Raw genomic sequence first — 12,512 nt, 5'->3', positions numbered from 1 at the left:
AATCGCACTTTCTGATTTCTTGTACAGCGTCCAAATGCATGCCGGGCCAATAGTATCCCGCGTTCATAATTTTCGCAACTGTCATTCTTGGCCCCGCGTGTAGTCCGCAGATACCCTCGTGAATTTCTCTAATTAGTTAATTTGCATCCTCTGCGTCTACACATCGTAACAGCGGGCAGAGGAATGATCTCCGGTACAAAATGCCATCAATCATCTGGTAGTTTAAAGCTTTGTGCTTGATTTTCCGAGCCTCAGTTTTTCCTGCTGGGAGTGCTCCGGAAGATAAGTAAGCTTTGATGGGTGTCATCCAGGTGTCGACACCGGTCTGGATTACCAGGACTTGATTTTGGTGAACGGATGGATGATCCAAGACTTCTACCCGAATATCTTTAGCGAAATGCTTGAAATTCGTTGAAGCTAGTTTGCTAAGGGCGTCCGCCGATTTGTTTTCGCTCCTCTTAATGTGAACAACATTGAAAGAGTTGAATTGGCGGATCAAGACCTTTGCTTGGGACAAATAGGAGGCCATAACGTCGTTCTTGGCTTCATATGTTCCATTTATTTATCCCACAATTAGCATGGAATCCACCCGCGCTTCCAAATGTTTTGCCCCCGAGCTTTTTCGCTATCCGCAGGCCTGCCAAGAAGGCTTCGTACTCCGCCTCATTGTTGGTGCTTTTAAAGTCCAACTTGATGGCGAATGTAAATTCATGCCCCTCGGGGTTGACCAGCCTTAAGCCTGCGCCCGATCCTTCACTGCTTGAAGCTCCGTCCGTAAACAATGACCAGACTTTTCCTTGTTCCGAAGGTGCTTGGGGTTGTTGTTCGATCATACATTCTTGTTCTTTGTGTTGCGGAACTTCTGTGACGAAGTCCGCCAACACTTGCCCCTTGATTGCCGGTCTTGGTTTATACTCGATTGAATATTCACCTAATTCAATGGCCCAATTCAACACGTTCTTGAGTTTGTAACCGGTTAACACATTTATAGGGTGACCCTGGAAATATCTACAGAGTCGTCTGGCTGCATAGATCAGCGCCAATACCAGCTTTTCCAACATTGAATATCTTGTTTCCGGGTCCGATAATGTTCTACTAACGTAATAGATTGGAGTTTGGACATTTTTCCTATCTGTTAATATAACAGCCCCCACAGCAATGTCAGATGCCGACAAGTATAGTGTTAATGGTTCACCCGCGTGTGGAGCAGTTAACGTGGGTAATTCTATTAAACACTTCTTGACTTCTTGGAATGCTTGCTCGGCTTCCGGGGTCCATCTGAACTGTGTCTTTTTAAGGCAATTTCTCATAGTTAAAATGAACGGATAAGATTTAGCAGCGTGGTTTGCCAGAAACCCATTTAATGCTACTAATATTCCGTTAAGTGTTTGGACCTCTTTGAGGGATGCGGGGGATGGCATGCAGGTTACTGCTTGTATCTTGTCTGGATTAGCTTTGAAATCCGTGCCTGTAACGATTACCCCGAGGAACTTCCCTTCCTCCATTCCGAAGGAACACTTTGCCGGATTGAGTTTCATGTTGATACTTCTCAGTGTTTCAAAAGTTTCCTCTATGTCCCTCAGCATTTGATCTTCTTCGATGCTTTTGATTACTAAATCGTCCATGTAAACTTCAAGATTTCGACTTATCTGACCTTTGAAGGCTTGATCCATCAGCCTTTGATACGTGGCCCCCGCGTTTTTTAATCCGAAAGGCATCATTCTGTAGCAGAATGTGCCTTGGTCGGTGCGGAACGCTGTCTTGTCTTCGTCACCAGCCGCCATATGAATCTGGTGATACCCTTTGTAGGCATCAAGGAAGCACTTGAATTTGAATGTGGCCACCGCATCTACCTTTAAGTCAATTTCCGGATGTGGGTAACAATCTTTCGGACATGCCTTGTTTAGATCTTTGTAATCTATACACATCCTCCACGTTCCATTACTTTTTGGGACCATCACCGGGTTAGCCACCCATGTTTGGTACTTGATTTCTCGGATGATTCCGGCATGAAGAAGGTCTTGTACTTGCTCGTTCATCGCTTTTGTCTGTTCGGGGCCCATTTTTCACTTCTTTTGCACAATTGGGGTTATTAACGGATTCACCTTCAATTTGTGTTCTGAAATGTTACGCGGGACACCAGTCATGTCCGCGGGTTGCCATGCGAAAATGTCGATATTCTTTGTCAATAATTGTTTCAGAAAAGTTCGGACGATTTCGGAGATAGCCGGACCAATTACTACGGTTTGGTGGGGAAATTTCTTGTTGAGGATCCACTTCTCTGGTTCAGTCCTCTGGCTTTGTTTGGAAACTTTGCTCGGTCTTGAACTTTCAGCTGTGTAGCAATGTCGATTAACATGGATTATTGCTACGCCAGTGCGGGTTGGGACCCCTACTGCTCCGTGAGCTGTGGACGGATGTGCATTGAAGTCACCAATTGCCTCCCGTCCGAGGATAATATCATGCTTGGACCTTTCCGGTAAAACTAAGAATTCAACCTCTTCGGTTCGTGAGTGAATTCCGTCACTAAGTGTAACCGGGAAAGTAATGACCCCGCGGGTGCATTATTTCCCCACCAAACCCAGAGACGGGTGCGTGAATAGGTCGTAATCGTTCTTTATCCTCTTCTTCAAGCTGTTCAAAGCACTGTTCATAAATAATGTCGGATGTACTACCGGTGTCGAAGAACACATATTGCGACCGGTAGTGTCTGAAAAAGGCAGTAATTATCAACGGGTTCTTGTTACATGGTCCTCCTTTGATATGAGGAAAAATGACTGGCTGATTTTTCCACTCTTCATCCTCAAATTCTTTTCTCTTTCAGCTGGTCTGCTGACCTCCGTGAATCATATGAACGTTCAGATCCTTTATTTGCCTTTTTGACGGGCCCTGGTTATCCTTTGCGGGAGGTTTGCCACCCCCTGCCTTTGCGCCTTTGACCAAGTGTTCCAATTTTCCATTTCTCACTGCTGCTTCGATTTCGTTTCTTAAGGCTACACATTCATTTGTGTTGTGTCCAATGTCTTCATGATATGAGCAGTGTTTGTTTTTGTCGAGAAATGACTTCCTCGGTATTGGTTGAGGTTTGCGGAAGGTTAGGTTCTCGGTCGTGAGGATTTCTGATGGAGATTTTGACAGCCGAGTCCAACTGTTATTGGAAGAACGTGCGGGAAGGTTGCGTTTGTTCTTATTGCTAATCAATGATCTCGCATCAAACTGCTTTGGTGCTTCTGTACTTGGTTGCAGTCTAGACCAAATTGTCCCATTGGCCTGTCTATTTGGTATTGGGGTTTGGAATTCGACTCTTGGCACTTGTTTTTGAGTACCGGATCCCAAGGTTTTCTCAGTTCTTGTGAATAGCTTGGCTGACGTCATGATTTCGTCCCAAGATTTGGGCATACCATCTCTTCCGGTTAGAGTACGAATCAGGGCGTCACTATTTACATTCTTTCGGAATGCTCATCTCAGCATGTCTTCACTGACTCCGCCAATATTAAGGCTCTCATTATTGAAACGAGTAATGAAATCCTCAATGGATTCGTTATTTCGCCTTACTACATCAAGTATTTCAGACGGGTCACGAGTGTGTTTTTTTGTTGACTAAAGTGTTGGGAAAACTTTGCTACGAATTCTTTCCAACTCTTAATGTGTCCGCAAGGAAATTTTTCAAACCATTCTCGCGCAGCTCCAGTAAATGTTAATGCGAACATATGGCACCAGTACGGAAGAGTCCAACCACTGACTCCTCCAACCGCTTCGAACCTTAGCAAGTGATCACTGGGGGTCCGTCATCCTGTTATATGTCCCAACGAATGTTGGTATTTTCGCGTTTATCGGGAACGAAGCTGTCGCGATGGCCGGAATGAACTTGGATTTTTCTGCGAATGACTCTGGGCGGTATGGTTTGGAGAAGTCGTGTTCCGCATTGCTGTAACACTCTGCGTGGAGAATAGCCGATCGCGGGTAACTAGCCTCTCCAAATGGAAGAAAACGGCTGTCTCCGCTGTAATAACTACCTCCTGGATGATATGTTGAGTCGTGTCCGTCTAGTTCTTCTTTGTAAGACGGTACTCGCATATTTATGCGGGGACGAGGACGTAACCTGGGATTTCCTTCTGGTATTGCTCTTCTGGATGACTGTACTGAATATGACTTCCTCTAATTGGAGGAGAAATAGATCTCCTAGGAGGGTCATCATAACTTAGGGTACGGGCGTGAAGTCGCTCATTCTGTACCCTTCGTCCATATTCAGCGGCCAGACTCTCTTGTTGAATACGAAACCACTCATCCGGAAACAAGAGTTCCTCAGATCTGTGGCTTGTTGTATGAGTTTTCCTCAGGGCTGAGTCACCTGAATTTTCTTCGAGGTCCAATTCTGGGTGAGTCCGGCGACTTTCTCTCATAGTTCGCTCAAGATCTCCCAAATTGGAACCTCTCTGAGCTGTAACCCTTCCCAGATCGTTGGGCGGGGTACCAGCTGGTGTTACTACATTTCTTGTACCCACTGGAGCAGTGTTTGCCAGTGGGGTAGGATGCTTTCGAGTTGATAAACCACCCAAAGTAAAACCTCCAGGTGTCACAACATCATCTTGCTCATCGGGAGTAAGATTCTGAGCGAACAATGACGTTGCTCTCTCACGTGTTTTTAGGTTAGTAACACGTGGGATTTGTTCTGAGGTCCCCGTCGGCCCTTTAGGAATTTGATTCATATTGTGACTTTGAAAACAAAATTTGTTGTTCTAACAAAAACACGGATGGCGCCAATGAAGAAACACGGATCCTCTCCCCGGGTATGGGTCCTGGATCCGATGAGTCAATAGGGTTGGATACGGTTAACTTCCAAACGATATGAACCTAATTGCCTAAAGTCCAGTGACGAACACCTGCAAAACAGACACCGTGAGCTCGTTACGGGAAGGACAAGAGGGGGGGTCTTCCCGTAACCACCCTCCGGCGTGAGAATAAGTACTTATCTGTAGAAGATAAGCACTTAAGTAAATTGAGATAGTACATTGGGAGTGAATGAATACCTCATGATGGTTGAGGGAGTATTTATAGCCGAAGGGTGTGGGAAGGTGATTGGGGACAGCTGTCCTTTAAGAAGATGCCTGCATAACCGTCTAGACACGTGTCCTTATGTGATAGGTTCATCCTATACGTTGCATGTGCATGCATAACAACCTGGACACGTGTCTTTTTCCCATTGACTAATGGGGGAATATTGGCCATGTGCACGGTTATAACGTCCTTGCCACTTGTCATCAATTGACTGGCCGGGGGCTCACGTATTGCCCAAGAAAGCATCTTGGTAAATCTTCTAGAAGGCAATCATGTGTTGACAGTTGTCTCGAAGCATTTACCTCGTGGTTATTTACGCGGAAGGATAGCTCTTCCCGCGGATGACCTTTGAGGGTGTTGTGGTGTTTCCGCATGCGCTATGAGGGTGTTTCTTCCTCAGATGATTATGCGGATGGTTTATATGTCCCGCGGGTTACTTATGAGGGACTTCTGATTGACCCGCGGGTAGTCCTTAAGGGTATTTGGATCTTTTTGGTGCCCTACCTCTATAGAGTTTGATGCAATTCTAATGTATGTTAGGTTTAAAATGCATGTTTGTTACAAAATAGTTGCATGTTCTCAAGTTCGATCAACTTATCTTGCTTTTTCTTTCCTTGACGTTTCATGCTTCGCTAATGTTTTGTTTTTCCATAAATCTCTAATTTTCTAGATGAACTACTTTTGAATTATCATATTTAGAAAGAGCGGAGATTAATTATGCATTTTCCCTCTTCCTTATGGTTTGTATTTTCTTTGGTAGTACTAATCAGCATATCTTTGAGTTAAAACTAGAGGCAAAATGTACGTCTCAGTCTTTACTACACAACCCATGAATCATATATTTTCTTGAGATAGAAAGGATTGGCCAAGCACCTATGAAGGATTAATCTTGAATATTAATAAAGTTAAGGGTTTATTATGTTATATTTATTTTACTTAATTGAATTGTAGTATGTTTAGGAAAGGTATATCTTGGAGAGCAAGTTTAGTATGTCTATATACAGGGTCTAGATTATTAGTTTTATTAGAGAGAGTTGTTTCTCCTAGAGAGAGTTGAGAGAGAGTTAAGAGAGAGTCAATGACTCTCATCTCTATGTACGTTTGATAAGTTCGTGAAGTTCGTTTGATATATGAAAAGAGTCGACGGTTGTCGCCCCAATATCGCGTGTTCGTTTGATTGATAAGTTCGTTTGATATGATTGTTTGATCCGTCTGGGCCAACAACCTAGTCATGTATAAATTCTCCATTTTGGCTCGTTCATCACCGGTATTACACCGTACTCGTTCTCGGGTATCGCACTACAGCACTCCGAATCGCTCTGGTAACTTAACATCTATCGTAGGTGATTTGAACTTTCACTCGATCAGACCGATTATTTTTGTGTGGTTGACTCGCAGAACCCAACCGTTTTGAACCTTTGCAGCTCTGCTTGAACAAACCTGTCGCTAGTCAGGTTAAGAGTTATTGAACCCGTCACAAGTTCGTCTTCTCTCCGATGGTGATTCAATAGGCCTTCTTCAATCGTATACGCTCTGATACCATTGTTGGAATAATTGGATCAAGAAACACGATATATTGTGAGAACTCCTCACGATACTTTCAACATTATTAAGAACGAAAACCATAAATTACAATTAAAAAGAATACCAACTTAAATTAAACTGAAATTAGTCTACGATTAAAAACTTTATTGATTAATCTTAATGATTACACAGTAATACAATAAATGAGAAAGAAAACAATTGTCACTAAAATCATACTATGTGTCTCTCCATACCGACTATATACATCTGCATTAAACTACACAACCAAGAAAAAAGTAACTACATAGCAACAACAACTACACTCATCAATGGAAACTTCCAACCACCTTTATTCCCTCAGTAGCAAACTTGTGCATCAGTACTACTAAGCTTCCATAACCATTAATAAAACAATATAACTGCTAAGTAACATGAATCTTGCCCATTAACTTTATGCTAATTTTAGCATTATTTTAAAAAAAATGTATATTGTTACCGTGGATATATCCCAGTGATCGACGATTCATCTTTTGAGTTAAAAACGTCAGACTTAATAGTGGAAAAATATGATGAGTGTCTTTTAGAAATGTAATGTGGAGGCTTATTTGGTGATGAAAGAAGGATGGAGTAATTGTTAAGCATGTTAAAAATAGAAGCCATAGAAGGTCTTGCATCCACATCATCTTGCACACATAGCAACGCAATGTTGAGGCATCTCATCACTTCATCTTCACAAGTTTCAACCATTGTTAGATCTACAAGGTCCATTTTCGTTCCATCATTCCAGTTTCTCCAAGCCTTAAAGGGAGATAATCAAACATATCAATATATATACTATATAATATAGTAAGCAATTGGTGATGTTTTGTATCAAGACATGGAATTACTGTAAGATCAATACTACTTACAAAATGTGGAAGATCGTCAAGATAATCTTGATGTAAAAAGCTTGAACTTTTCTTCCCAGTTATGATCTCAAGAACAACGACTCCGAAAGCCATCTGACTTTATAGAAACATGTCTATGCACTGCATACTCAGGTGACATGTAACCACTGCACACATTCACATTATAATACAATTACTTGCACTAATATAGACCTTTAATGGTATAATCGAGAACATACATCTTATTAACTTGATTTAATAGAATAAAATGTGTGCTAATTATTAAGTTTGTCAAACAAATTAAATTCTAATATTAGTTTGAATTTTTTTCGTTGGAGGGGGGGGGGGTTGAAAACTTGCGAGGTTCCTAGAATTCGATTCGTGTTGCCTTGAGTTTGATCCGCTCCAACGATCCTTGCTAGACCAAAATCAGAGATCTTAGCATTCATATCCCCATCTAATAGGATATTGGTAGCTTTTAGATCACGATGGATGATTCTTAGCCGTGAATCTTGATGTACATAAAGCATTCCTTTAGTAATCCCTTCTATGATTCTATATCGTGTTGGCCAATCTAAGTGCTCATGTCTGTTTGGGCTTACACTTGAAAAACTACACTAGATTCAGTAACATAATTCATACATATGATCTGAAAGTTGTGTATTGACATAAATGAGTAATTTTTCATCATCTTCTAGGCAAAACCGTAAAAGCCACACTAGATTTCGATGTTGAAGCTTTGCCATCAAGATGACTTTGTTTACAAACTCTCGTGTACCTTGTCCAGACGATTTTGATAGTCTCTTTACAGCCACTTCCGTCCCATTGATAGTCTCTTTACAACTTACAAGGGTAATTAAGTTACTTGGTGTTGTAATTTTTAAAGGCTAATTTTTACATCCTCAAAATATACTCTTAAATCTACACCTTGTCAACTAGGTATTTAAAACGTTTTTTCCATATAAACTACTTTTGTTCCGTTTTCTTTTTATATTTTTTATCATTTGTTAATTTATGTGCTCAGTGTTAGTTGCGTTTTAATCGTTAGCTAGCTTGTGATAAACTTTTTTTTAAACCACAAGTCACACATTCTCTAACTCTACTGATAAATAAATTGCACATTTTTTGACAACCTGGACTTCCCCTTACAATTCGAAAAGACAAAGCCGCATTCAACACTTTGCTGCAGCTTAATCAAATTTGTTCGATAGCCGATGATGTTAGATGTTATACTGGTCTTAAGGTGTTTGATAGCTGGTGATTAACTAATGTTACAACACCCACAATAATAACTTTTGAAAACATCATCTAAAGTCCAAATTACCGGTTAGTCTCCAAAACATCATCTCCCTCTCTTTCCTTAATTCACATAACTCCTGTCTTTCCTTTAGAAGAACGTCACATGGCCTAAAATCATCCTCTTGGACCTATTATGCAACCATATATATAGGGATACAAATAGCAGCTAGCAACTCTACCAACAAAAACAAACATGTCTATCAACTACCTTTGATATATGGTTCATAACATCTACTTGCTTTGCATGTACAACTACACCATCATCATCATCTCCTTTACCTTACCTTACCTAGCTGTAAGACCCTAGACGAACCGGCACACCGGTGCTTTTCAACCAGCTTTCGCCTTGTATAAACTGCCCCGCCGTGTACTTCATCGCATCTTCTTTCTTAAACTCTTTCTGATAACCCCCCCATTTCACTCTATCCTTAACCCGAGACCCGTCCCCAATATTATTATACTCCGCATAATAAACCGTTTCGATTCCAAAATCCCCTTCTCCCGCCAACCAACCCGCCGGTTCAATGACATCATCAATCTCCGACTCCATCACGATCGTTCTAGAATACTCCTTCCCTGGCCGCCCAAGGTAACTCTCGATCTTCGACTTCTTCTCCAACAATTCATCTGCCGATATCTTACATTTTTGCAACACGATCCCTGTTGTTTCGTGTTTGTCCACTCTTCCTTGAGCTGTCACTGTGTTTTGTTGATCCTTCATTGGTTTTCTGATAACGATTTCGCACGTTTGGAACACTGCTGCGGCGTCCCCAAATATGAAGTCCACTGTGCCCATAATGTAGCATCCGCGGTAAAACTGGCGGTGTGATTGAACATATAGTGTTTGTTGGTACCCCTCCATACGACAGTTTAGGAATACTGAGCGGTCCGATTGCACTCTCAGAGCGACGGCTTGCTGCTTTTCTGGACCTGCTGTGTTTCTGAAACCGATTGATTGAGCCATGAATCCTTCCCCTATAGCCGCTGCATTTATTCATATCGTATTCGTTAATTACCAAAGACAGAATTACTGGTATAAACATTATAAATTGACAGTCTAAGATGTTAACTACAAGAATCGCATAATGCATTTGTACATAATGTTTTAGCTCATAAGAAGGCTACATAACCGCCAGTTCAACTATATTTTCTCTTTCACTAAATCATTTTTGGTTCTTAGAAGTAGTGGTGTGCAAAAAACCGCAATAACAAATTGTAACTAGAGTAACCAACGTGATCGAACCAAAATAATATAACCAAATAAAAAACTAACAATATAGTTTTGTGTTCATTTTTTTAAACTGGTCTTTGTTGGAAGTAATTTAAGACTCTATGTCACAAGTCGGTGAACTTGAGGGACCAATATTGACAAGTAGGTCATAGTGGTTATGTTTCCTAATTGTATTGTAATTATAATAGGTAATGTCTTTGATAGCAAGTTAGGTTAGTCATATATAAACCAAGTCATGGTTAGACATTATAGTGTGGTGGTGTGAGGTGTAACCGAGTTAGGGTTCATCCAAGAGGCACACACGAAATGTAACCGAGTTAAGGTTCATCTAGATGCAACCGAGTTAGGGTTCATCAAGAGTCAAACCGAGTTAGAGTTTGAGAGAGTTGTAATCAGTTTATTGAGTGAGATTTTCTGATTAATATAAACGAGAGTTATTCGTTATTTCGTGTTTGATTATCGATCTGGGACTTGAGTCTTTCGGTTTGGTTTCAGTTTTGCTATCAACTAAAATCTGAAAATTACGTGAAGCATTTTTGAAGAAATATAAAATAATGTAGGCAAAACTTTTATATCCAAATGTGTAATAATTAGCTAATTGTTAATTAACAAAAAGAAAAAAATAAGCCTAACATTAAAATCCGAATTCATTATTTTAGGTCATTTTTGGGGTCCAGAATTTTAAATCTCAAATGATGTAAGAGAACCCAACCCATTGAAAAACCGTAAACCGAAAAAACAAAACCAAACGACTTTTAAAAGATAAATATGAATATTCGATTGTTGGTTCGGTTTTTAGCCAAAAAAAGACCCATGCATACCCTAACGAAAAGAACATGGTATTCATACCAAATGTTGCTGTTAGAAAGGTAGGAACTCCATCTGCAAAGTTTTTGTCTCCGGTAACAATTGTTTTCTGTGAGCCGTCACCGTACATAGTGATGTTCGCCATATCTTTAGTGATGACCACATTCTCTTCATATACTCCCTTTTTAATGTGAATAACATACCGCCCTTCATATTTATCCGGCATCGCTTCAAGCGCCTTAGTAATCGTCTCAAAATCCCCCTTACCATCTTTAGCAACGGTCACATTCGGAGATAGACTTGTAGCATCAGTCTTCAGTAGCCTCCGAGTGTCGAGTGTCATCCATGCAGGCAGGGCGGACCTGCCTGTTAGAAGGCGGCGGTGGGTGGCCGTAGGTGGAGAAACTACCTTCTGAAGTGAAGAAGCTATGGCTAATGAGTTGCTTGTGAGCTCTTTACTGATCTTTAAAGCCTTCTCAATGCTAGTCTTGGTAGCATCTTCAGTAACCGCGTCAATGCACGTTTGCTGATAACTCATCACACCGCTCAACCAATTGCCTAAATCAGTAGATCCGGCTGAGTTTCGTGAATGATTGAAGTCGTTTTGTGCGCCCTCCAAAACTTGCTTGCAAACATCAAATGTAGGCTTTTGTTTTTCGGGTGCGCTCTCGACTTTCATGAACGTGGATGTTTGCTTAATGGCATTGTCGAGTTCATCCGAGGCTGCGGATATAGCTGCCTGCATGAGATCATCGGGACTAGGCAGTCCCGATAGTTTGGAACTTAATGATTGTTCTAGACGACTCTCACATGTTTCTTTGTAATCGGTTGTTTGGCATATCGTTTGAACCGCCTTTTGGGTTTGCAAAAGGTTTTGGTCGTCGTTTCCTTTGTCATTAGACGCACCAGACGGGTTGTCTTTGTTAGTTTTGCCTGTGTCAGGGTTGGTCTCGACGTTATCTGCACCATCATCGGTGGTGGTGTCATCTGGTTGGGAACCGTTGAGGAATATTAAAAAGGCCGCAACAGCTCCTGAAAGAAGCAAAATGGTTATGACGACACCGATGATGATTTTCTGTCTCAACTTTTGTTTTCTTTCAAGCCTTCGACGTTCTGATATCTGGTCGAAATCTTGAAACGCCATGATTCAACGTTGTGAATCTGATATCAACGTTTGTTCGTTTGATCTCTGCCTTGGGTTATATCCAAGGCAGAGTCCACAAGATGTCAAAATCTGTTTGAAAAAAACAAAAGTTTGAAGCAATTTTTATATAATTTTCTTGTTAATTTGATAGAATTTGGTTATGGGGTGTTTGGTTGCTTGTTTGATCATATGAAAACCTTGTAACGAATTTTGGGGTGTTGTGGGTAGGAGGATTTTGAGGGCCATTTATTCTCACCCATTGTTATATTCAAGTGTTGATTGAACCAAATCCAAATAATTTAAGTGTTAAACAAATGGCTTGGTTTTAATATTTTTGATAACCAACTGTATTGTATTTGTTTGGTTTCAGTTATACATATACAAAACCGAATGAACCTTAGTTAGAAACCGAAATGAACCATTACATAACATAATCGAACCGAACTGGTCATTATATTTTCTAAAAAGATTAAAGATTAGCATTATTACATGATAAATCTGGAATTCAATATGTATTAAAGGCCAAATATTTATTAAATTTGTTAAAATTTTTATTTTTTTT

At 40.7% G+C, this 12,512-nt stretch overlaps 1 protein-coding gene and 1 pseudogene across 1 annotated transcript; both read right to left on the bottom strand.

Annotated features, from left to right (window-relative positions):
• Window positions 1-7,074: 7,074 nt before the first annotated feature.
• LOC143630204 (cysteine-rich receptor-like protein kinase 26 pseudogene) lies at window positions 7,075-7,583 on the bottom strand (annotated as a pseudogene).
• Window positions 7,584-8,926: 1,343 nt separating this feature from the next.
• On the bottom strand, window positions 8,927-12,185 carry LOC143630171 (putative pectinesterase/pectinesterase inhibitor 45). Its single transcript, XM_077099253.1, has 2 exons — window positions 10,849-12,185; window positions 8,927-9,752 (listed from the first exon to the last, which is right to left on the bottom strand). Exons 1-2 carry the CDS (start codon window positions 11,948-11,950, stop codon window positions 9,058-9,060), a joined length of 1,797 nt encoding a protein of 598 aa, XP_076955368.1. The 5' UTR covers window positions 11,951-12,185; the 3' UTR covers window positions 8,927-9,057.
• Between the last annotated feature and the right edge of the window lie 327 nt (window positions 12,186-12,512).

This window comes from Bidens hawaiensis, unplaced genomic scaffold (assembly GCF_021521415.1).
Source record: "Bidens hawaiensis isolate Kalapana, Puna unplaced genomic scaffold, B.hawaiensis_p1.1 tig00005588_1, whole genome shotgun sequence".
Classification (NCBI taxonomy): domain Eukaryota; kingdom Viridiplantae; phylum Streptophyta; class Magnoliopsida; order Asterales; family Asteraceae; genus Bidens; species Bidens hawaiensis.
This window is presented reverse-complemented; position numbering and strand designations above follow the sequence as displayed.

Excerpts from the sequence above, each read along its gene's own strand:
- LOC143630171 (XM_077099253.1), bottom strand. The coding sequence starts at position 11,950 with ATGGCGTTTCAAGATTTCGACCAGATATCAGAACGTCGAAGGCTTGAA. Across the intron at positions 9,753-10,848 it reads CTTTCTAACAGCAACATTTG|CGGCTATAGGGGAAGGATTC; the intron begins GTATGAATACCA and ends GAATAAATGCAG.